Raw genomic sequence first — 24,818 nt, 5'->3', positions numbered from 1 at the left:
GAGAACTATGAGCATATAAAAGTCAACGTTTTTTTCAAAACATAAATAATAGTATAAATACATATAGTACACAATGATTTTTATTTAAAGGCTTTAGCTATGTTGGCCGTTTGGCGCGCTTGTTGACAACGACTCCGTGGCGCAACGGTAGCGCGTCCGACTCCAGATCGGAAGGTTGCGTGTTCAAATCACGTCGGGGTCATTTGAAAATTTTTTTTATTTTTAAATTCATATTTTGTTGTTAATTAATGAACTATTTTTCTTTGAAATTTTGTATTTCTTTTTTTTATATGTAGGCAATTATTTTTTTTTTTTTAGAAAAAAGGCAAAAGAAAAAACATTCAAATTTTAAATTTAACATAAAAAATTTATTGAAAAAAAGAGGTTGCATCGGCCGGGAATCGAACCCGGGCCGCCCGCGTGGCAGGCGAGCATTCTACCACTGAACCACCGATGCTTAAATGCAAGTTGTCCCAGCATAAATATATGCTTGGATAGCAAAACCAGTTGTTTATTATTGGGCAAGAAACTGCAAACTACAAAACTACAAAAAAGACACTACAATAATAAGATGCGTAACGCCGTGCGATTTTTCTGCACACGATTTTTTCGGGCTGGCTCTAGAGCTGGCTCCAGGCTCTCTCGAATTTAAAAATAACGGAAAAAATAGGCTGAAAATGTCCTAAAAATTACTTACAGCTCGAGATTAATTTAGTAGCACTTTGCATACATGCATGCATACATACATACATACATACATACATACGTACATGCATACATACATACATACATACATACGTACATACATACATACATACATACATACATACATACATACATACATGCATACATACATACATACATACACACACACACATACATATGTACATACATACATACATACATATGTACATACATACATACACTACATATACCCTACACATACACTACACATACACATACAATATTTTCTGACTTGCTTTTTGCTAAATTAGAAGACATGCCTTACAGTCTTCACTAGAACTAGTTGGGAATTATAGGGCTACAAGAAAATATTTTCAGTATTTTAAATGCAAATATTATTTTATATCTTTTTGTTATATTCTAATTTGATATTTTTAAAAACCTCGCAATTTTGGTATTTAACAGTTCCATACATGAGAAAAACTACTCTATAGAATCGGACTTTGGAAAATTAAAGGCACCATCTGATTTTTTTTTAATGTCTGCAATATACACATTAAAGTTTTTGAAAATATTTTTAAAAATAATAAAAAACAACGGTGTATCAAACAATTTATTGTGGAGCAATGCATTAGGTGCACAAATGAAAGTACCGATTTCTCATTATGGTTTCACTCAAATAAAATTATGTGCATAAAATTGATACATATTTTAAACAAAATTATAAAAGTTTTACTTTTTAAGCATTGCAAGTGGACTGTGATAGAGAAGAGAGCAATTACTGCCGCCACTAAAAAAGTGGCTACATAGTGCAAAACCAATGTATGGCCGTTACGCATCTTATTATTCTAGTGTCTTTGGTTAAACCTATTGTAAATTCTATTGTTCATAGTGGTTATTGTCTTGAACTTCCATAAAATTATTAATAGTAAATACCAGATTCCTGAATTCGAACTACAGGTACTTAACAAAACGTTGTTATATTATTATTGCGCAAATGTGCGTATGTTTTCTATATGTCTATAATGTCTATAATTAAAACGTGCTTTTTTAACATCGTTTTAGCCATGCCCCTTTAGCAGAACAGTTGTAATTAAATTTTGTAAATATTGTATCAACATGCCATACTCATGTTGCTTTAAAGCTATAAGTTAAAGAGGCAGACCTCAATATTTCGCAATTGATGTGCTTGAATTCAGGAATATGACTCTATGGTGGATACAAGGACTTTTAATCCTGTGTACAGTCTCAGTGGTAAAATTAAATAAAATAAAAACAAAAGAAAATTTAGATAATAACACATTTTTTTTTATTTTAGGGCTCAAGAAAAAGTAACTTTGAAGTCCGCTTTGAGTCTATTGAACCCGTGGAAGGAGATACAAAAACCCTTTTTATATACCAGCTACGATTGCTCGGAAGAGACCGCAAGATAAATAGAAGTCTTATCTTTTTAGAAGACTTGGACGAAACGTTTGACATTCTTTTAGAATCCCACGCATTCAAGAATGGAAATTGGGTCAAAGGAATCGTGAACGTCGCTAGCAAACCATGCGATTTTTTCAATCGCTACTACCTTTCCTATTTCCGAATATTATCCACCGATTCGAATTTACCCACTACCCGTGCTGAAATATGTCCTTTTCGAAAAGGTACGTATTTTGTGAAAGACGGCGTTGTTTCTACCGATGATTGGCCACCTATTGTCTTCAAAGGCCTAAACAAATACACGATTTCGTATCTTAAAGATGGCGAAAGAACTGGGGGAGTTGAGTTTACAATAAGTATATTAGAAATCATCCCATAGCCTTAAAAACATTTTCAAAATGTAAATGTCATTACTATTTGAAGAGAAAGTTATTTAGTAATAAAGTTATATCTACCTACTTGTTCCCGAAAGTAAATCAGCTTTACTAATCTTAGTTTTAAAACCATTCGAAGATCGAAAATTCAATTGAATCCTTGTGTGTATGTATAGCCAAGCCATTTTTATATATTTTTCTTACATTTTTGATTACAGTTTATAGTTACAGCTAAAATGATTGCATTCGAAATTGTTTCGTTTCGTTTACACGGAGTATGCGCATATATATTTAGCTAAGAATCTCTTTTAAATAGTAATAGGTTCTTTAATGGGGTTCACATAAATATTTACATGCACATGTGCACATCGAATTGTAATAATTATTTATCGTTATATATCGCTCTTACGTTCCCAGTTCAGATCCATTTCTAAGGCTCGTCCCAAGCAACCGTCTCCAGCGTCGGAACTCAATCTTGTATCTAATTGAAGAGAGATTATGTCGCATTCATCAATTGCTATTGCTAATCGGCCGATAATTACAGCAGATTAACAGATTAATCAGGAAATCAATGACAATACAGCCGAATACAATCAACTCAACGATCAAAACTTAAACAAAAGGCAAGCAGAAGCATTTGCGGTGGACAGCGACAATTAACACATGCACCAATCAATTAACACATCTGCGACATTTCCGAATTGCGTAACAACTAAACACTAAAATAAGCTTTAATATCTAACCAGCACCCAGAAGCCCGTGGCGTCATCCCGCCGAAAGTAGCGCGGTCGATTGTCCCTGAAGACGGTGACGGCGGGGAACTGATTCTCCTGTATAAACCTAATGGTGGCACGCGTCTGAAATGGAAAACCAGTGTGATTGTGTGCGATTGCACAGATTGCACATATAGAAGTCCATATACCTGGGGCGCAAAGTGAGGCGGCTCCACGTCTGGACTGGAGGACAGGTGCTGCAGCAGAAACTCATCCGTTTGGGATAGCCACAGATCAGCGCCGCGCAACGGATCGTAGTTGAAGGGTCCAATGCGAAGCATGCCCAGCGAAGAGTCGTATATATCCAGAACCTAAGGAACACATCCAAGTGATTAGCAGGCATTAGACATTGAAATGCAAAATGGCCCTACTTACCGACTGCGCGCCCATGAAAATGCGAGCATCGCGTAGCTCCCGGTCGGGTCCTCGGTCTGGAAAGGAGGCCGGAAAGATCTCACCAGTCTTGATGTTCACGCCCACTCCGTAGATGATCGGGCAGTTGATCTCGCCGCGCATCATGGTATTTAGCTCGCCCACGCAAGCCTGCGTCAGATCGATCTCCAGTAGGTGATTGTGGAATGATTCTGAGAAGTCAAATAAAAACGATAAATTCAATTCATATAACTTGGAGTAGCTGGTTAGAAAGAAACTCACGCATAATGCTGAAGAATACGTCCTCGCCGTATCCTTTGGCATCCCGATAGCCACCAATCAACTGCAACTCGATGCGACCCTCCGGATAGCCGACGGCCAGCTCCTGAACCCGCGACACCATGGTGCACACAGCCTCGTCCACGCCGCTGCCATCGAAGTGCGCCAGAGCCACAGCTCCAGATCCTGTCGTGAATTATTGTTTATTAGTCCCGTTTAATGAGCCAAACGACGCTTGTTTATGGGGCAAAGAATATTAGGGATACCTACCCGAGTGTCGGACCACGACGATAATACAGGTGGTGGCATCGTCGGCACCGATGATGTTGACGTGCTTGTCGTGCGGAGCGGAGGCGGCCATCTCCCGCTGACCCACGTAGAGCAGACCCACCGGACCCACCGACTTCGCCTGGATGGAGTGCAGCTGCTGGGCGTAGTCTCTGTAGACGGGATGCTGCAGGAACAGGCTGTTGGTGTCCATGGGGCAGTCGTCCTGCAGCACACCATTCAGCACGAGCACCATCCTGGCTGTCTGTTTAGTCCTTCCTTGACCCTCTCCAAAGGGTTTCGCGTTCAGTTACTTGGAGTTTGTCTCTCGAGCAAGACAAGTAGCAGGCAACTGCAAGAGATAGAGGTGGCACGAAATGAGACTTAGAATCCAATGGAGGTGGGTTATATGTATATATGCAAGTACTTCTTTCCGCAGCCGCCATAAAAGCTCAGACTTCAACAGAAGCAGCAGCATAAAAATCAATTTACGATGCCCGCAACCGCCACAGATTTGCATGTTTGATAATAATTTCACGCAGCCGGGTCTGAGAAATATGTTTACACCTCGATCCTGCCACGACTGACTCGTAAATTTAACCAGCTCTCGAACGAGAAGTGCAAATAAAAATGTCAAAAGTTGGGGGCCTGCGGCCGATTCGATTCCCATCTGCTCACCGGTGGTTAACCAACAATGGACACCCTGAAATTGGTTCGCAGAGGCGTGGCCCAGAAGGGGATCGATTCCCTTGGGCTGGGTGGCTCGTGGCTCTCCAGGGGGGAAATCTAATGAAACAATTAGAAGGCCACTGGGGGGGTCATCAATTTACGGAGTGCTAACCACTGCCCATATGACGGCCAATTGAGGCGAACACCCCAAGTCACAGATGTCACACGAAAGTTAATAACCATTAAGTGGACGTAGCGGCGAATTAACCACCAAATGAACAACAAATTTAATAGAATTTAATAATGCTGAACATCACCCGGCTGCCGAGTGCAATTGCAACTCGACTTGAGTCACCGCCCGCTGGGTAATTGAATTATTTACCTACGGATGCCGTCTAGTTTCAATTAAGCGAAATAAAGACGGGTTAAAGTTCAAGTATAAGTGCATACGAGTATACGAGCAGAGTAACAACATCGTAAGGGGCTCATAAACATAAATGATTACATGGGCAGCGCACAAAAATGTCTCGAAAAACAATTGTCAGAGCTAATTCCCGATGCAAAAAACGTTGTGTGCTTGTCCAAAAAACCAAAACGAACACAAAATAATAAACCAAAAGAGCAAACAAAGCCCCCAAGAATCCCCAACCAGGAACAACACTATTAACTTCGTTCGGGGCGGAAAACAATGGAAAACGTTGTGGAAAAATCAAACAGCAAAACGTGAAGAGCCCGCTCTGGTTGCTGGATGCTGGATGCTGGACTTGGATGCTGGATTTGGATGCTGGATTTGGATGCTGGATGGCGCAGGAACCCAGCTAGGATAGCAATTGTTGTGCTGGCCTGGTCTGGTCTGGCCTGGTCTTGCCTGGAAGCAATTTAGCCGCGATCATGCATGAATCTTGATTAGATATTCAACGAGAAATAATTTGAAAATGATGACAGTTGGCGATAGGCTCGCTCCACTCTCGCAGCCAAAGGATGGATGGTCACAGTGAGAGAAAAGCGGTGTATACAAATAAGGCAAAATCGAATTTACAAATATGTGAAACTGCAGTGGCATTTTGTCAAGGTATTGGAATAGGTCATAACAGACTAGTTTATCTAAGCGATCTGCATATTGGTAGCTTGTTTATCTTCTGCAAACGTTACTGCCCGCAAACGGCAAAAAGTACACACAAAATGCATGTAATTCATAGATACTTGGATAATTTTGTTATAAATCCTTGTAGTCAAATCCAAGTGGGATTTCTTCTGTGCAACACAACCAGCCAGGCAATCGAACGAAGCAGGAAAAGGAGCCGCAGAATGCAGCCGATCTATGTAGGTGAGGCAGGATGACCGAGTTTTCCACCAAACTGATTCCTAATCAAAGACCCAAAAGTTCTGTTGACTCTGGCTGAGCGGGCGGTCTTGCCAGTCAGTTCGTGCCTGGGCCAGAGATTCCCTCCACTTGATAGGTCGTCCGGCAAACCAGAAACCAGAATCCCAAGAAATCCCAGTTAGCTAGTCAAAGAGGAGTCCCCAATCCCCAATCCCCAATCCCGCGCTGATCGATGGCAGTCGAACCCAAACGGATGATGGCGGCCAAGAAAAGCAAAATAAAATAAAATAAAATAAAATAGTGAAAAGGAACGCAGCGAACAAGGCCATCAGAAACGATTCAATTCATTAGGCGGGCGACGAGTCTATTAGGAGCACTGGCGGACTGGTCCGTAAAACTCGTTACGGTTCTGGCTTATAACAATCACAAATTATGGGTTTGTGGCCGAGCTGGCAAAATGATCTTGTAGATTTAACACTGATAGCCCGGCCAGAAAACAGGTTCCATTTGTCTACTGGCCGGGCATTCTTGGCCACATGATTGATTGCAATTTTGACGAGTGCAACAACGGCGGCAGCAGCAGCAGCAGCAGCAACTGCAACTGACAGCAGCAACAGTTACAACTGCTACTTTTCTTCTTGGTTCACGGTTCACGGTTTTCGGTTCTTCGTTCCTGGTGCTTGGTTCTTGGTTGTGGCCAAGTAATTTACACCCAGCCTCTGCCATCCAGCTCATCTGTCCAAGTGTCTGAACAAGCCGGCCGCACACTTGAAATTCTTTTAGACAGCCCTTTTCTTTTACACAACACAATTGTCAACGAGAGCGCGAACAAATTTCAGCTAACAAATACAAGCTGCAACACAACCGGTTCTTTGCCTGGCCGAAATTCCGGGCAAAATGAAGAAATTGCAGGCGGGAATCTAAATCCAAGAGCAACATGTGATGTGACAGGGCGAGCGGAGGAGTTGGAGGAATCAAAGCGACTTGGTTTTGGCCAAAACTGAAGGCCTTCTTCCGGGTTCGTGATTTTCCTTTTGGTGCTGCTGCTGCTGCTGATGCTGCTGCAATTGCCATTGTTTTCCACACATTTCATGGCCAGCATGCGGAAATATTGTAAAATTAATTTCAATCGTTTGTTAATCGAAAGATAACTCCATACAGACAGTGGAGTGAGTAGGTTCTGTGTGAGCTGATGCCCATAATCCACCATTTAATGCCGCACTGACAATTTAATTTGGCCCATCTGCAGTGGATTGTTTTGGCCCTGGTCCAGGACCAGGTCGAATGGTTTTGGCTAAACGTGACTGCCAATTGACTTCCACACAATTTCGCTTTGGCACGCAAATATCGTGAGGCCGGCTACCTTCCGAGCTGAGCTGAGCTGAGCAGAGCTGGGTTCCCCCAAGAAATGGTCACCCATGGAAAAAGGAAAACGGAAAATAAAAATGGAAATCGAAATCGAAAGTTAACATTGAGTGGAAGCCGGGCTTCGTGTTCCTCCCTGGCGGTTACAACTTTCTGGGATGCCAAAATCAGCCAAAAGAAATAACAGCGAGCGGAGGAATAGACTGAATTCAAGTTGACATTTCTGGCCATGTTTTTCGTGTCGTTTCTTTTTTTTCCCCCACCAACTTTGGTCCAGAGCCAGTGGAAGATGGAAATACATGTACGGCTGGCTAAGACAAAGATCCAAAGTCTATAGTCGGAGATTTCCTGAATAGCTCTAATTAGAATTACCGATCGTCGTGCTCCCCGTGGCTCAATGTGCTCAAATCAGCAATTCAATTTTTAATTCTATTTCATCCAGATAATGATTAATGACGATAGGTTCATTATACGCGTACTGTCATCGCCTCATTCAATTAGAAATGCAATAAAAATAACTGAAACTTGAGGCTGTCAATCACCCTATAGTCGAAAGGCAATAGATACGTTCAAACGACTAAGGAATGGAATTGAAGATTCAGCATTGTGGCAATCATTTGAACTGGTTAAGGTACAAATGAGTGTGATTATTACCCTTCCTTAATACCCTTAGTTGCTAGAATGTAACTTTATTATTACCACCTAGACATATCTTCAGGCTACTTTTTAGTTTCTCGAAAGGAAATCGTTTAATAAGTGAGTAATGGTGGCCTTTCCCGTGGGCTATTAGTTAAGCCCCATCGACAAGGACCCTATTTAGTGAGTTATTTAGCCGCTCGGGACAAATCGCCTATTTGGCGGCATTTGCATTGCACAATTCCCAGAGCTGGCCGAAAAGGAAATTCATTTTCACACAGCATTGAGAGCCCAGAAAGGCGAATTCTGACTAAGTCCGTTTGTCCCATTACTAAGTTGGGATCGTCTGCCGTTGTTGCTGTCGTGTAGTATCTGCTAAGTTGCCGCACATTTTTTTTTGTTGTATTTTTTAGCAAATGCCTTCGCGGCCAGCTGGTTGTTTTTCCTTATTTTGTTTTTATGGCTGCTTATGCAAATGCAAATGCGACTGCGGAGCAGAGTGTGCGTAAACGCTTGCGCCTTTTGTTCACATGGATTTGGATGTGGTTGGGGTCCGTCGATTCCGAAAGCAATGCGCTGCCGTCATGTCCAGTAATTAGCATAGCACACAGTCCCAAGCGCAGTCGTTGTCTTCGCTTTTATTTTTTGTATTTGCATTTTGATACCCCTTACTCGTCGAGTGGGAGGGTATGACGGACACATTTCCGATCCTTTTCAAGTATATATGTTGTATATATTGTTGATCGAGAACGCCGTGTGCGTCTGTCCGTTCATTTGTCCGTTTGTCTGTCCGTAAGCACAGTGTGCTCCATATGTGAAGCCAGATGGACCGAGTAATGGGTAATGGGTATCTAATAGTCGAGGCACTCGACCAACGCGCTCCTCCTTGTTTTCCTGATATTGTTGCTGTTGCTGCGTGACAACCGCGGCACTTTGTTTGTCGTCCTCTCCTCCGCAGTTGCACTCGTCAAACAAACCCGCCGTCGGTTTGCATTAGCTGAAACCAAAGTCTGACTTACTCTAACTAAGTTAAACTCGTTTGGCTTTTATGGACTGCGCTCTACGCTTCACGTACTGAAAAATGAACTGCGAAATTCTCGGAAAATCGCTGCGCTTTTGATATACATATAGAATATTATTTAGCAGCCGAGCATCTGTAATTTCAGTAAGTTCGTTTGTGATCGGAAAGATTGATTTGGAACGTTTATAAACTTTTGAAATGCACCCAAGTCATTTAAAACAAATTAAAAGGGTTTTTACGCCAAAATATCTCGTCGTAGTCTCGAATTACAGCAAATTCCGATCAAGGATTGCCCATCGCAGTTGCGTTTGTGCTCTTGTCTGATGCGCCGCCAGCGTTGAATATTTCCTAGCGCAATTGGACATGTTTTCCGTGGGCTCATTTCTGTTTTTATGGCCAAAAAGCACATGCCGACATACATATGTATGTCTGTATGTGCAAAACAACTGCAGCAGCAAAAAACGACAAAAATCCACAGCAGTCGGCTGGCATTTACAACATGCCTACAACGTGGTAATGGTAATGGCAACCCAACTGCAGCACCACCGCCAAAATACACAGAAAAATTTTTTTCATACAGGTATCAGCATTTTGGAGTTTATTTAAAAACTGCAGATTTCAAAATTTAGATTTAGGCAAACACTTTAAAGTGGTTTAAGAAGAGTTAGGAAATTCTCTAAATTCTAACATCAAATTGGAGCAAGAATCCCAATTAGTTTGAAATCATGCCTGAGGTGTGTAAAAGTATGCAACAAAAATAGTTACAATTATCCAAATAGTATATAAATGAAAGAGAACCAAGTGTGTTATTTTTTTAAGTGCTCTGCACCACTGAGGCGGCATGTTGGTGCCTCTTGGAATACCAAATTTCATAGCGGTACACTGCTAAATATTTTGATGCAACAGGCAGCATGCAACTGCAACAGCAACAGCAACACCAACGACAACAACAGCAACCAGAAATGACTACGTGCGGGGGCGGAGGTTTGTTTTTATAGCCGCCCAGACGCCCAATCGACCCTCCCCCTTCGGTACGGTGGTGCCTGGGTATATGGGATGTGTGCACCACCACCGGTTTGATCTTGGGCATTCATTCCGCATGCGGCACTATAATTTATAACAACTGCTGAAGGCGCTCGCCGAATGTGCGACTCTGGCGGCTCCTCGGCTCCATCGGCTCCATCGGCTCCATCTATCCAACTCTTCTCGGCTCTTGTCCCCAACTCCTTTCTCTTCCTCTGCGTCTGCGTCTTCGCCTTCGCCTTCTTTCTCCTTGCCCCCTTCATTTTGTTTTATTTTATTTTCTTCCCCACCCGGCGTACGCGCTGCGTTCATCCTTTGTGGCCAGAAGTTGCAGCTCATTGTTTGGCTTGCCTCTTGTATACCCTTTGAAGCGGGTGGCATGATAAGAGGTTATCAATCGAAAATTCAGTGATCTTCTTGGAACATTTTGAGCATTTTTAGTCACAGGAGTTACCATAGTTTAGGTGTCACTTATTGATGTTTGGAATATATTATGCATCCAACATTACTATCAAGGATCTGTTCTCATAGCAAACCGATGAGGCAACTCATCTTATCATATTTAGTGTTATTAATTCCTTGGATTTTATTCCAATCCCATATTGTATGGCCACTTTCTAGTTCTCTTTTCTTAAGTATTACACATCACTAGCATTTAGTTCCGCTCACTGCTAGGGTATATAGATTTCGCCATCAGATTTGTCACTCCTCGATTTTGTGGAGTGGAGTGGAGTGGCAGGCACGCCTCTATCTGCAATGTGCGATCTATTGCGACGGGCGCTTTCCTTTGAGCGGGGCAACCTGGCCTGCGATGACTGTGAGGCTGGTTGGGATTGTGGGAGATTGGATGGCTCTGGCTCGGGCACTGGCACTGGCTGGTTTCCTGCAAACAGAATGGAGCAGTGCTGGCCGGAACGTTGCACCTGGGAGCATCTAATGGCCGGCGGACGCAGCTCCATTTCACCTGAGATTGATAGCGGTTGACGACGTTGCAGCTATTCAAGTTGCAGCTTGATTTCGTTTTGAAAGGCTTTCCAAAAGGAACCCTTTGTGATTTGGCCAGGTGAAATATATATGAATACTGCAGCCCGACGCGATGGGATCTGAATAGATTCTCGTCGCGGCTGCTGGCCGGTGTGTCTCCTTGGCTTGATTTATAGGAAGCGATTGGGCATTTTGCAAATTACGATGTCTCGGCAGCTCTGGGGATTATTCGCTGCCCGGCATTATTAATACGTGAATACGTGGATGCAGGCAGGCAGGCGGGCACACCGGCTATAACAACATCATCATCGTCGGCACTTTGGCCTCCAACTGGTCCGTGCTCCTTCCGCTGATTGAATCTTTTATGTGTGGATTTAGGAGCCATCAGCCGACAGGGCTGGAGTTGAAATTAAATATTTATTAAATCGACAGCACACACACACAATAGCATATAAATCAGCTTAGAAACTATTCAATGAATATTCCAATCAATAGACCATCGCACACAAAATAAATGACAATGAGGATGAGGAGGTGGGTGATGTTGTTGCCGAAGCTTTAGAAAATCCCTGACCCCTCTCACAAAGTCGCAGCAGGAAATTAAAATGTTGGCCAATGAGACGGTTAAGGCTGAGATAGATTAGTGAGAATTGCACACCCAAAGGACTGAGAAGAACCACAAAAGAACACATAAATATATTTACTAAATTGGTAATTATTGGCTTGAGCAAAAAACAAACATCTCAACATATAAATTGATTGAATATCATTGGGTTTCCTGTACACGTGCGTTTTCTAGTCCCTGTAAGGACATCCTCTGCTGATGCAACCTTTCAACTTCTGTCGAGAATCTATTGCAGCAATTATGTCCTTTTCTTGAAAAGGACCTCCTGACGAGTGGTCATCGGCAGACAAGTTGGGGCCAAGAAGGGAGTCGCAGGCGGTACAAGTCATTGTCCTCGGGTTACACTGACCAATTTCGAAGAGCACAAATTGAGCCGCACTCACCTGGCTGCCATGGGGGTTACGTCTGCCCCAGTCAGTCGAGTTAGTCGAGAGTTAGTTTAATTAATTCAGCATCGGCATCGACATCGGGCCATCGATGGCTGTAAACAAGCCTTTGGCCAGCAGGCCGTCTTTGACAGCTTACTCGAAAAAGGGGTGTACACTGGACGGGCACTTGTCGTCAGTCAGTCGGTCGAAGAGCTCTTTTTCGGCCCCATTGTCTCAAGGAAATCGCACACACACACAAGCTGAAAGAACTTTGACCCTTGACCCGGAGCAGCTGGCTGCTGGGAGCGTCGCCTATGAAGTTGCGAAGTTGCCTTCAATTAGCGCTTTGGACACAGATATTAGTTGGAAAAACAGTTACTCCAATTTTTAATGGCATCTTATTTTGTGTGTTATTTTCCTTTTTTTTTTTGTTGCCTTTTTTCTGTTTTTTGTTTTTTTGGAACACCCCATGTAACTGGGAGAGAGAGAGTTGGCTGTTTGGGGCGTAGGTATCTATACCTACATATGTATTACTCGGAGTCTGGCGGTCGCCATAAAAGATCTTCGAGGGAAAAACTAATTACACAAGTCGTAAAGTCTTAACAAACCTAAAGGCAGGCCAAATTAGATCTTCCGACATCTGACTGAAGTGGACTGAGATGATCTGACTCATGCGGCTTATATAGACATTTCTTGTCCAGCGTTGTATTACAACTTTTCATAAATAAAGTGTTTTTATATATTCAACACATGTAAGCAACAATTTCGTCAAATATAAATGCAATACTTATGTATGTTTTATTTGTATTATTATTTATGAGTTCGCTTTACTGCGATTACTTTTAAATCCATCATAATCGGCATAATATTAAATGATTGAATTAAATTAATCATTTGTTTACGAACTTTCTATCAGCGAACGGAAACATAGACATCTAGAGAAGTGCCTTTTTTCCTGACTCAACCAAAAATGTAATCTATTTTTATTTAGCTATACTATATGTGTATTAAATAACACACAACCACGACAGTGTAGCCGGCTATCAGTTGAAAACTAAACGAAGCCATTTAGTTACTTGTTCTTCGCCGTTTCCTTCTCCCATCTTATAGACTAAGATAGCCAGGGTACAATTATTTTTAGACCAGCTAATATTGATCATCCAGACGGGCTTGATTGATCGCCAGGGATAGACGGTCCTCAGCCGATCCTCAGCGATCCTCAGCCTCCTTTTCCCAGAGCCCATGATCATCGATTGCACTGGCGATCGATCCACTGGCCGGCGAAATAAATTGTTGCTACACGTATAAGACATCGTGTACGACAAGTTAAGACAACGATCTGCTCGCCTCTGCAACTGCAGATGGAGTCTTGGTTCTGGCCACGGGATTCATGTGATCCAGCCATCCAGCGATCCGCATCATGTGGCGTTGATCGCTGCAGGATCGCCAAGTCTGGGGCTCTGCACACCGAAGATCTCCATCTCCTCCAGCGGCTGCGTGGACACTATTGCGCAGTGTGGCTATATCATTAATTAATTTAATCACTCGAACATGATTTCACTGTGCGCCTGCTCGCTGCCAGTTGTTCTCACAAAAGTTATTAATTTCGAACGGGGAACGTTCGAATGGTGATCGATAATCGGGGAAAACCCGGCGGGAAAATCGAAGATAAGGCGCTGCAAACGATAGCTCACTGAATGGAGCAACACAATACAGATCTCTGATGCATATTGCTGAATAATCAGCGTCGTCGGCTTATCAGCTGCCAGCTCCTCGCAGCTCGTATCCCCATCCTCTATATTCCATATACCATATTCCATAAATATTAACGATCTTCAAGCGATGCGAGATAAGGGAAGGCATTCGTTTTTCGTGAGTGTGTCTACTAAAACTGGGCATTCAAATCTGGGAGCGGATGGACTGCTAGATAGGCAGAACTCACTTTCGTTGGTTTACAAAGATTATTGTATTAATAACGTGCCATCCGTTGGTATTTGCCAATTCTCATTTCTTTTTCTGGATGGTGGAAGCCTTCCATAAACCTATCTTTACATACCCAAGATTGTATAAGGAATTACTTGACTACACTAGTGCTCAGAACATTTGGTATATTTTAAATGATATATCTTTAGAAGCCATGTATTTTGCAGGGCTTACTTGAGCATTATCGTCTAGAACTTACATTGATTTCCAATTTCTCACTGCACTATATGGGGCTTAAACAGACTTTATCTTTCGGATTGTTGTCTTTCACTGTTTCTTTTCACAAAGCCATCGGCGTTTCTTTACAATCGTTTTAATAGGAAACTTTTAGCAACACTTGTGTTTTAGGATATTTGTTAATTATATTATAAGAATAACTGACTTTGCATATATTTTACTTGTGTGGATCTGCGAATGCGCCAAAGTTTCCGCGAGACGACGAGACGCAAACCGGAAAGAGACTGAAAAGCAACTGAGCCGAAAGTCCGAGTCGAAGTCGACTGGCGAATGGGGGCCCAAAAGACACTCGGCGAGAATAAGAGAGCGGCGGCAGCGCCAGCGCCAAAGCCTTTGGAACAGTTTCCAGTTGAGCGTGCGTTGGGCAGAAAGGGAGCGCATGCTTGTTGCCGGTTATCTAATTGGACCCCTCAGACGAGTCGCTCTCTCCCGAACCAAGCTCAGCCGCACCGAGCCTCTCGCTCTCCCAACTCGTGGAGCCTCTCTGGGGTGGTGCGAGCGGGACGGCGGCTGGAGCAACACGTGTTCTTATCAGTCGGCTATTGAGTGGTTTTCTTCAGGTGAGTAATCCCAACTCGATTCAAACTGAGTGGAGTTGTTTAAATGCTGTTTAAGTTTATCTTAATTTCATTAGATGCCGGTCCACTGTGCCACTCATTTGGCTAAGTGGTCACTCATTCACATGGGGTTGCACTTCTTTGCTCATTCTAATTGGTCAGTGGCCAGGGCTCTATGTACGAGCACCAAATGCCCCTATATTTGATATAGGATCTACAAGAAAGGGGTTCTTTTGTGTAGCAAATTATGAGTTATGCCAATCTGTAGCATCCACAGAAATTAATCTAATTAAAGCGTATCAGCTGGCCTTTACATTTTTATATATCTGATCTGAAGGGCCGAATGTTATTAAACAATTTCTATACTGGTCTGTTGATAACTAACGACGATTACTGTTTAAAAAGTCATATTCTACAGTAAATGGCCATCAACAATTATATATAATATATGTACATGTTTTTAGGGGATTTTACCTTAATATTTCCAGTATATTTATGTCACAGAGCATATATATGCCTGAACTAACTAAAACTCTTTTATATACAATACAATACAGAGAAAATATACACATGTATCAGAAAAAATTTCATATTGGTATTAAAATAGCTGTACAAGTAAGTTTTATCAAGACTAGTTTAAGAAAGCGCAGCCTAAGCGTATATTTGACTCACTTAAGCTCCGGAAATGATGAAGTTCCAAATGAAAATAGATGGTATTTTCGGTTTACAAAGAACCCCCTGAAAGTGGAGCACAAAGTGCAGCCCTCCATCACTCGCATTGCGACCTCCTGCCAACTCAATTTGGCCAACATTTTACCCCAAAATGCAACCTTTTCCACACCTCCAACCCAAATGGCCACTTCAAGCCGAAGTTGGCTCAAAAGCCATTACGCACCGCTGTGAGATTGTAATCTAAGCTCTCGTTATTGGAGCAGGCAGGGATTTAATTAGACAAATGTCCCACAATTTGTAATGCCATTTTTCTCGGCAGTTGCGGAAAATCCGAATGTAAAACTTTTGCGGTGTTGAAAATGCAAAAGGTGAGCGAAGAAGTGGCGGGGGGCGGGGCGGGGCGGGCAGATAACACCCGAAGTAAGAAAAGTAAGAAGGAAATATGTCTAATTTTGCACCATGTGGACAGTGGTCATTATTTTGGCCAGTGATGGGCGCAGGGGCGTTTCGCAGGGGGAGGGGGCTGGCTGCTTTGCAGGTACCACAAAATCTTCGTGCCAGGCCAGCTTCAATTGCGCCCTCTCTTTCTCGCCCCATTGCCCGTCTCTTTCTGCCGGCGAGTGTGTGTGTGAAACAGCATGCGGTCCCTGGACAAAAAATGAGATTTGCTGACCGGTGGTCATTAAAGCACATTTACAATGAGCCAAGCCATGTTGGCTTGTGGCTAACATGGTCTTAGCCAAACTTAGCCACCTCCCCCCAGCCCCTTTTCCCCTTCCCCCCACACCCCCTGCATTTCACACAGCCATGCAAAATGACCAGCGAGACAAGCGATCAAATCGATGCCGAAATTAATTTATCTTGGCACTGGCTACCAAAATTTGACAAATTGCAAATGTGTTTGAAATTGACTGCAGTCGCCGGGCCAAGCGATTGGGTTGGTTGAGTTTATCGAGGGGCTACGTTATAAATTGAACGTGCTGCTGGTACCAATAGTCAATAAAATGTACATTCGCCTTTTGCAATATCTGATCGTTTTTAATATGCTGTTTAATCACAGCGGAATTTACTATACAAGTTTATTGCAACGCTTGTTAGCATATTTTGAAATTGCAAACTTTAATATCCTTGGTAAGTATCTGAAGGAAGAAAGGCATCCTTCTAATGCTATAAAGTATATCTTTAAATCTAATCCATTCCTATGTCGGAAAAGTGAACTTCGGTGTTTGGAAAACTATGAAAGCTGAAGGGATGGGATTAGGTCAGTAACTTTGAGATATCCTGTATAGTTACAATAGTAAGTTGTAGTAACAAAAAGTGCTCCTGAGCGAGCTTTGGGATGGGTATTTGTGGGGGGTCTGAACATAATCCTACTCCCAAGCTAAATATTAATATTTCCATTACTCAAAGTGTGTTCCACTACAGCAGGGATTGTGTTACATTTTGGCTGACAAACCGAAGGGAGACCGAGCCAATTAATCTTATCAAGTGAACTTTGCAAGATTTCCCCGGCAATTGCCTAGGTTGAGCTCTAAGCAAACGCAACCCGATGGATCTGCCACTCCGCCCCAGAAAACCGCACCCAGCCGCTCATCCGCACTGTTGATTGCACTAATTGGCGATGAGCGTGACGATCGGACGATGGACATCGACTGCTGGACAACGATGGTGATGGCGATGCTGGTGAGGAGTGGAGGAGTGAGGGGTGAGGAGTGGAGGAGCTGGATGAGACAATGGGACAAGATTTTCATTCATAAAACACTCGCTGAGTGGACCGGAAGCGCTTATTTGATTGCGAATTGTGATAGGTTCCATGGCAGGGTAAACTGGGGCATATCAATATCTAAAAGTCATTTACTTTGAAGTGATCTTGTTAATATTTAAAGCCATCAATAGTACTTAAATGCTAATATGAACAAAAATAAGCGCACCTAGTAAGATATTTATGTATTCTACTTGAATCGAACCTAGAGTATACTTGCTTCCGGCTTCCTCAAGTATCAGTTGTTCCTATGCGCGTTGTGTCGCCCAAGTTCAGTAGTGTTAATTAAAGCAAAAGCCTTAATTATTGTTATTTGTTTGTTATTCCCGTCATAGGGGAAGTATTTCCGCCAGGAGCGGGCTAATGCGATGCCTTTCTGCGCACGGGATCGCATTTCCTTTGGCCCAGAGGTCAGGGTTCAAATGCAGGCAGAGATATGTAAATTCAGGGCGCTTGCGTGGAGCGATAAAAACAAATCGAAAAGCTAAGCGAATCCACTGCTAACCGATTTCCACTTCAATTTCGAGCCGGGTCATAAACATGCCGGCGTATTGGAGCAGTTCTGGCCACTCGGCAGTGGGCATGGGCATGGATGTGGGCATGGCTGTGGGAATGGAAATGGGAATGGGTCACGAGCCTGGCGGAGCAAGAGCAAACGCTTGTTAAAGGGCGGGTTCACAATTGTTGCCGTTTGGTTGGTTCGTGGCAAACCACAAAAACAAATCAGCCGGAGAGTGGAGTGTGGAGTGTGGAGCGCGGAGGCATCCCGGCAATTGGCAAATTCGATTTGCAATTTTTGCAGCAGCGCCGGAGGATTTCTTAAAGCTGCTGAGCTGCTGGGTTGAGCAAACAATTTAGAATGAAGTGCGATCGGGAGTCAGGAAAGTTGATTTGCAATTTCATGGCAGCGGCAATTTGCACCTCATCATCATCATTATATGCCGCCAGATATTCCGCCGGGTGATGATCTTTCAATCGTTCAATCAGGCGGCACAGCGCGGCGAGGCGAGGCACGTGCAGGTTGCAACCTGCCATGGGTAAGTGCTAACCCCTGACCGCTGACCGCTGACCCTGAATCCCTATCCCCCAAATAAAGCGGACAGCGATCCTCAGGATGTCCCACATATTTCTCGCTATCTGCCGACAGAAACAAACTATTCGTATCATTTTGGAATTTCGCCTGGCTGGAGCGGCTGGAGTAGCTGCAGCTGGGCAGAAACCAGGAAGTCAGCCTGCAACAAGTTGCCGCAGCAATGAGAAAAATTTCGCTAGATAAATAATGCATATCTCACGCACCAGCTTCGCGGACCAAAGTTGAGGTAAGGCCATGGTACACAGCGAGAAATGAGCTGCTGCCAATGACATGCCAGCTTGTGCAGCTTAAGTGTTAAAAGGTTAATATAAGTATTTCCTAAAAGTAAGCTATCTATTTGGATGACCGTGAAACATGCTACTTAAACACTGGAGCGCCAACTTTGGTGACATTTTTCGCGGTGCAGCTGGAGCCGCTGCCTTTGGCCGTTTAATGACGGCCTAGATCCGATGCCTGGCCATAATAAGCAATGGCCAACAATGAAATCTTTGGCTCCAGCCCAGGCCAATTTATGCGATGGCCAGCAGTCTGGCTCTCTGGCTTTCTGGCTGCTTTTTATTTGGCTCTGCTTGCAGTCAGCTCCCTTCTCGTGGCTGCGTGTTTCGATTTGGCGCGATTGCTGGTTTAATTTAAGCCCTGAGCCGAGCAGATTCATTAATGTTTGATTTTGGCTGCTTTTCTATTTGCTTCTTCCCAAGATCAAGCGAGATTTACGCCAAATTGCCTGTGCCCGAAGCCTGGCCGATGCACTCCGCCATCTCCCATCTACCATGCCCATTCCCATTCCCATTCCCACTGCCATTCCTCCACCGACTTTCTGTTTGGCCGCTCCTGATGCCGCCGTGATAGACAGTTAAGGCCAACTGCGAAATTGGTTCATTAAATGCAACTGTTTGCTTAGTGGCATCGAGGCACCCAGCTTTAGGATCAGGATTAGGATCACTGCTCCAGTTTTGGGGCTCCCACCAACATTTTTCTAAGCAGGTTTGCACAATATAGTTATTCATTATCTTGTCTTGCTGGGTTCTATGTTAGCTATATTTTGATATACTCCTCGCAGATAGCTACTAATTTCATCATCGTTGTACATTAAAGCAATCACTAAATAGTACTATATTCAAAATAGAACTTTGCCATATTTGTTGTAAGGCAATGGGACTATTGTTTTAAGATTGTTTTAAGCTGATAATTCAAATCGATCATATAAGATCGCATTGGAAAGGGATGATTGTTGGGCCAAGTTCCAAGTGAGAGCCCGCCGATCAAGCTGCCTGGTTAATTGGTGGTTATTGGTGGTCAGAACAACAATTTGCACCCACATACTATTAGTAATTCGATAATGGGCAGTAAATTTGGGAAACGGAGTGGGAAATTGTAGTGGACAAGTTTTCGGAGGAATCACGCGATGGGCTGACCGCACAAGAGTGCCGGAAATTTCCAGAGCAGGCGTAACATCTGCTCCGCTTATTAATACATTATTTATGGATTTCCAGACCCAAAACCAATGTGACTAAGCAACAATTAGGCATTTGTTAATGGCAATATGGCCAGAATCCAATTGGCCGCACTTTGTTATTGTTCGGTACAAACACAGGGTTCTCACTCACATTTACATAGCACCAAATGGTTACTCGATCCGTGCACTTTTCGCAACTCCTCACAGTTCACAGTTTAAGCTCATAGTTAAATAATATTTCTTTAATTTCCACTTGAAAGCGTTGCTATTTTTGTTTATTTTTGCACTAAGTGAGACCGTATACTGGTAAGCTCATAAGCACACCTGAAATACCGCAGGCGAAAAGATACCGAACAGCTGTTCACTGCACAGTGGTTTAAGGCATGTATATAGATGAACAAATATATTATTAGAGAAACTACAAATTTTCATATAAATATATTTTGAAAAGTGCCTTTATAATTGCATACAATTCTATAATTTGAATAATAGATTTGAAAGTAATAAATAACAACAGCTCCGTTACATTGCAAGGGACAAATACCGCTGAATAGATGGGTTAAAGCACTTCTACATAGCCTGCACCAGCATTAGAAGATCTTCCTTTAAGTAGTTCATATCCGTTTGCACGGGAGCGGGCACTTCATTTGCGCTAAACAGCAGCAGAGAGTTGGGAATGAGTCTGAAAAGAAGGAGCTCCTATAATAAGGCACTTAAAAACATGATGGCGGCACCCACTTGCAGTCGTACAGTGTCCTTTCGAGGTCCTCGTCGCATAGTTTGCCATCGCTGGTAACCACCAGGCTGAAGTCCAGGCTTTCATCGGCCAGGCAAGATTGCACAAACTCGAACACATCGGCTATTTTCTCGTACACATTGAAAGTGCCCTGGAAATGGATGATTCACCTCATTACACAAAATTACTGCAGATGACATCATCACGGAATGGCTTACTTGTATAAAGAGTCCATTGGGAAATTTAACCCTGATCAAAGCGTATCGATACATGCGCAAATTGCGCTGCTCCTCGCGCTCCCGCATTGCCTTCGTCCTCAGCATCTGCGACTGGGCAATGGCCTCGGAACGTAGTTGTTGCTCTTTCTTGATCTCCTCCGGCGCCAGGCGGTAGAATTCGTCGGGCAGGACAACACGACGTGCCTGCGACGGGAGTAGGACCTTGATGTTGCGATCCAACTCCAGGGGAATGGTTTCAGAGTTTTTGAGAGCTTCCACAAGCGTGGGCAAGTCGAGATCCTTTTCCGTCTGCTCCTTGGTCCACAGAAGGAAGGGCTCATCATCGATCTGAACCTCGGCGAAGCCGGCTGCTTGCAGGACATCCAAGGCACCCTCCACGTAGCGCACCTTCTCGCTGAATATTTTGTTGGACATCCGTATCTTGCAGAACTTCTCCTCCTCGGGATTCTTGATTAGATTCTCCAGATATCGGATTAGCGTGGCAATGCACTCGTCGGCCTTCTCCTTGACATTGCAGTTGTGGATGATCAGGCAGGCGGTGAGCCCGCGATCTGCCTCCAGCTGCTGATAGAGGAACTCTTTGATGCGGCCCTTCCACACGCTCTTGGGCAAAATCTCCTCGCTGATTAGGGGGCAGCGGAAGAAGACGCCTTCGCAGGCGAGGTTGCGAGTGTCGCCGCCGGAAGCCGATGTGGATGTGCTGGTGCTAGATGCCAGGCCCACTGCCTCCTCCTTCTGGCGACGCTCTGCCTCCAGCTCCCTTTTAGCCTGTGCCTTCACTGCCGACAGCGAGGTGTTAAATTCCCTGGATGTTTTCTTGTCGATGCGAGCCAGTGCCGCACTGGCAGCTGCCCTGGCCTCGTTACTTATTTCATTTCGCTTTGGTGGCACATAGGCCTCGTACTTTTGGCGGGAACTGGTTGAAGGAGTCTCCTGGTTAGGGGAATTCAGCTTGTGGCCGGTGCCCATGCTGCTGCCAGTCAACTTGAGCTGTAAATGAACTTTGTTAGTTGGGTATTTACAACATTTGGTCGGCTAAGAACCCACTTTAAAGGCCGCCGCCTCCGCCTTCTTCCGCGAAAAGAACTTCTTAATCTTAGACATGGTTTCTAGATGCGCGGCGAGTGCTCCTTGGGCAGCTTCAACTTGGCCACCGACAACTTAAGCTCCTCGATTTCCTTGAGCGTGCCTGCAATGCAATACATAATCTCTGTGTTAGCAAACTTAACGTAACATCCTGCTTTCTAGCAGATTCCTACTTGGCCTGACAAACTTCTCCGTGATGACCTGGCCGTAAACGGACCACGAGTAGCCGGCTAGTACGCAGGTGCCCAGCAGCAGGACGATGAGCACCTTCAGCAGCGTGGCCTGCAGATCGGTGAAGGCGATGGGTCCGTTTTCCCAGTGAAAATCTCCGGTCAGGGATTCCAGATTTCCGCGCAGATCGACAGCTGCCTTCAGTGCAACGCCAGCAAATTGCTCCACTTGTCGCGCAATCGACTGCAACGTTGAATTGAACGATTCCACGTAGAAATTAAAACTCATTGCCTGCTGGGTAAGTGCCAACGATCTTGTGTAAAACGCTTTTTCCGCAATCCTTTGTTTATATTCGCAGCATTATCCTAATTTTTTCTCCTTTTTTTACGCCTTTGCTGGTGTGCCCGTTGCTGGTCTGTGTGTAAATACCATTGGGCTTGGAAAAATACCAAATGAAAATGACCCAACAGCTTACTTATCGATAACAGTGCTTAGTTTTCCAGTGCTGGCTAATATCCAAATGTAGTGTTTTGGCGCCTGCTGGGAATTTAAATGGTTGTTTTCGAATGGGGAAACAATAATTTATGGATTGCCCTGCAGGTTCTGACCTCATTCGGCTTGCCTTGATTTCTGCACCCGCATCCTGTTGTTATTTTATGCACCTGCTGTTCAGTTCCTGCAGATTGGAATTGACCATCATTTAGGGAATGGAATATTCATAAATTGTATGTCAAATTTCAGTTGTTTAATTTATTTTTTAAATATTTTGTATGACTCTTAAGCAGAATAAAATGTATATAATAAATAACTTTCTATATATTTGTGTATATTTGTGGCCTTGAATTCTTTTAAGATAATTTCGAAAGCCTTTGCCCCTTTTCTACAGTGTGCTTACATCATGATATTTTGGGGAGCACACGCCCATTATTTATATGCAGGGCCAGCTGTCGTAATTGAATGATTTTCGATCGTTTCGCCAAGTGCTTTTGCTTCCTGCAATTTTCGGCAATCGCTTCCTTTCGGCCGTGAGCCCATTTTGCATCTTTTGCGATTGATTTTCGCTGGCATCCTTGAGCATGTTTTTGGGGCAAGTGAAGAACAGAGCGGCAGGAGGAGAATGGGGTCGCCTATCAGGGGGCGGGGTGGGGCACTGTGGGGCGGATCACGCTCCAGCGATGCGCTGCGGGTTCAACAGCCAGCCGAAAGTCGAGCGGAGGCCAAAGAGGAGAAATCTCTTGCAGCTTATGGCTTCCGTAGACGCCATGCCTCGCGCTCCACTGGCTATGTGGCTGTGGATGTGGATGCGGAGATGGCCCCCATCTCCGTCAGTTGCTTCTCTTTTGGGTTTTAGGTTTGTGGCTGCTGGCAGTCGCTGGCTTTCTGCAACTTCAATTACACCAGCAAGCAACACAGACACAAATGTCTATTCTATTCCGCTTTGCCTTCGCTGGCTTTATTTATGCTGGCTCATTTTTCTGTGGCGACTGTTAGGCAAAATGTCGACGACTTATAATTCGAGCAGCGTGTAAGATTTTCCTCCATCGACTTCGTTCTGCTCTGGTCCGTTGGTTTCTGTATCTGGGCTCCGTTTGCCAACGCAATCAGCAGTCTGGGCATTCGAGTCGAGTCGAGTCCAAGGCGTGGCTGCAGCCCATGCCCATGCCCATACCCATCGCCATTCCCATCTTCTTGCGAGACAAGATCACTCTGTCCCATGGCCATTATATCTATCACCATCACGCGATATGTTCTCACTTGCAACCAGGCTGCAACTAACCATCATTCAACGTCATTCCCAGCCATTCCCAATCCCATTCCATTCCAGCCCATCGCATCGCATCGCTTGCAATTGCAGTTGCAGTTGTTTTTCTTTCTTACTTTTTTTATTTTTTGCGCAATTAAAATTCCACAAATGCCCCGATGGGAGGGGGGCACTTGGAGGGGCTTCTGCGCACCCAGAGCCATCGAAAGGAATGCAAGAGTGGCGCGCATGCGCCGTCCTCCGGCGTCATTCGCATTGCAATTGTTGTTATCAGCCATGCGCCGAACCTGAAAAACTAGTTTCAATCGCCAGCTGAAGACGGCGAGTTGTGTGTGGCCAAGTCTGCGGAGGGGGGAGGAAAACTGGGTTCCTAGCAATGCAAGGGTATGCTGGAATCCAGGATAATATGAGGCAACTAAGACAAGACAGAGCATACAGCCAACACTTCCTTTTGAGCCATTTAACGCGAAGTAAATGGGAGTATTATATAGTTTTTAAGCTAAATATTGCAGCTTATATTGGCTATTCTATTAATATATTAAAGTTGTCCAAAATGAAGATTAGCTGGTGTTGATTTGTGTACAATTTCGATGCTTGTGCTCAGCCTTGCTGAGTTGGACTTTATGTAAAGTGAAAAGTGATTCGATGAATGTATCTGGCAGATACTTCACCTGTCGATCAGTCTGGCCCACCTGTACTCCTGCTGGCGTGCCTCTTGCACGAATTTCACGGTTGGGAAAGCCAGTAAAAGCAGCAAGCATTTGGCCAATGCCTCGGCTTTTCTTTTGTTTTCTCCACATGGCCAAAACTGGTTGTGCCAATTTATGGCCAACATAGCCGTGACTTTGTGCTCGCTGCGCGAAAGTCAAGGTAAG

General features: G+C 44.1%; 4 protein-coding genes and 2 non-coding genes across 8 annotated transcripts; 2 read left to right on the top strand and 4 right to left on the bottom strand.

Moving 5' to 3' along the window:
- Positions 1-130: 130 nt before the first annotated feature.
- Positions 131-202, top strand: Trnaw-cca. The gene has a single exon. It is a non-coding gene; the product is annotated as a tRNA-Trp (tRNA).
- A 184-nt stretch (positions 203-386) lies between these two features.
- Positions 387-457, bottom strand: Trnag-gcc. The gene has a single exon. It is a non-coding gene; the product is annotated as a tRNA-Gly (tRNA).
- A 1,420-nt stretch (positions 458-1,877) lies between these two features.
- LOC6547215 lies at positions 1,878-2,488 on the top strand. The gene is made up of 2 exons (XM_001974677.2): positions 1,878-1,938; positions 2,003-2,488. Exons 1-2 carry the CDS (start codon positions 1,888-1,890, stop codon positions 2,486-2,488), a joined length of 537 nt encoding a protein of 178 aa, XP_001974713.1. The 5' UTR covers positions 1,878-1,887.
- Positions 2,489-2,640: 152 nt separating this feature from the next.
- LOC6547216 (protein N-terminal asparagine amidohydrolase) lies at positions 2,641-20,269 on the bottom strand. 3 transcript variants are annotated; one of them, XM_015156382.2, is made up of 7 exons: positions 20,101-20,269; positions 4,178-4,526; positions 3,911-4,093; positions 3,632-3,840; positions 3,406-3,567; positions 3,227-3,340; positions 2,641-2,964 (listed from the first exon to the last, which is right to left on the bottom strand). In XM_015156382.2, the coding sequence occupies exons 2-7, from the start codon at positions 4,428-4,430 to the stop codon at positions 2,953-2,955; spliced, it is 933 nt and encodes a 310-aa protein (XP_015011868.1). In that variant the 5' UTR covers positions 4,431-4,526; positions 20,101-20,269; the 3' UTR covers positions 2,641-2,952. The 3 variants fall into 3 exon arrangements, with proteins under 3 accessions (XP_015011868.1, XP_001974714.1, XP_026836604.1); XM_001974678.3 differs by lacking the exon at positions 20,101-20,269 and adding an exon at positions 14,372-14,675; XM_026980803.1 differs by having other exon boundaries at positions 2,641-3,340.
- Positions 20,270-20,386: 117 nt separating this feature from the next.
- LOC6547217 (UBX domain-containing protein 6) lies at positions 20,387-22,617 on the bottom strand. Its single transcript, XM_001974679.3, has 5 exons — positions 22,184-22,617; positions 21,972-22,113; positions 20,904-21,914; positions 20,688-20,836; positions 20,387-20,631 (listed from the first exon to the last, which is right to left on the bottom strand). The coding sequence occupies exons 2-5, from the start codon at positions 22,026-22,028 to the stop codon at positions 20,520-20,522; spliced, it is 1,329 nt and encodes a 442-aa protein (XP_001974715.1). The 5' UTR covers positions 22,029-22,113; positions 22,184-22,617; the 3' UTR covers positions 20,387-20,519.
- Positions 21,572-22,553, bottom strand: LOC6547218. The gene is made up of 3 exons (XM_001974680.2): positions 22,184-22,553; positions 21,972-22,113; positions 21,572-21,914 (listed from the first exon to the last, which is right to left on the bottom strand). Exons 1-2 carry the CDS (start codon positions 22,467-22,469, stop codon positions 22,034-22,036), a joined length of 366 nt encoding a protein of 121 aa, XP_001974716.1. The 5' UTR covers positions 22,470-22,553; the 3' UTR covers positions 21,572-21,914; positions 21,972-22,033.
- Positions 22,618-24,818: the final 2,201 nt, after the last annotated feature.

This window comes from Drosophila erecta, unplaced genomic scaffold (genome assembly GCF_003286155.1).
Source record: "Drosophila erecta strain 14021-0224.00,06,07 unplaced genomic scaffold, DereRS2 tig00000092-arrow-pilon, whole genome shotgun sequence".
NCBI lineage: Eukaryota > Metazoa > Arthropoda > Insecta > Diptera > Drosophilidae > Drosophila > Drosophila erecta.
This window is presented reverse-complemented; position numbering and strand designations above follow the sequence as displayed.

Coding starts and splice junctions, on each gene's coding strand:
- LOC6547215 (XM_001974677.2), top strand. CDS start 1,888: ATGACTCTATGGTGGATACAAGGACTTTTAATCCTGTGTACAGTCTCA. Junction 1,939..2,002: donor TCCTGTGTACAGTCTCAGTG/GTAAAATTAAAT, acceptor TTTTTATTTTAG/GGCTCAAGAAAAAGTAACTT.
- LOC6547216 (XM_026980803.1), bottom strand. CDS start 4,430: ATGGTGCTCGTGCTGAATGGTGTGCTGCAGGACGACTGCCCCATGGAC. Junction 3,568..3,631: donor TTTTCATGGGCGCGCAGTCG/GTAAGTAGGGCC, acceptor TGTGTTCCTTAG/GTTCTGGATATATACGACTC. Junction 3,341..3,405: donor CGCCTCACTTTGCGCCCCAG/GTATATGGACTT, acceptor TTTCCATTTCAG/ACGCGTGCCACCATTAGGTT.
- LOC6547217 (XM_001974679.3), bottom strand. CDS start 22,028: ATGTCTAAGATTAAGAAGTTCTTTTCGCGGAAGAAGGCGGAGGCGGCG. Junction 21,915..21,971: donor CGGAGGCGGCGGCCTTTAAA/GTGGGTTCTTAG, acceptor GTTCATTTACAG/CTCAAGTTGACTGGCAGCAG. Junction 20,837..20,903: donor CCAATGGACTCTTTATACAA/GTAAGCCATTCC, acceptor ATCCATTTCCAG/GGCACTTTCAATGTGTACGA.
- LOC6547218 (XM_001974680.2), bottom strand. CDS start 22,469: ATGAGTTTTAATTTCTACGTGGAATCGTTCAATTCAACGTTGCAGTCG. Junction 22,114..22,183: donor GGAGAAGTTTGTCAGGCCAA/GTAGGAATCTGC, acceptor ATTGCATTGCAG/GCACGCTCAAGGAAATCGAG.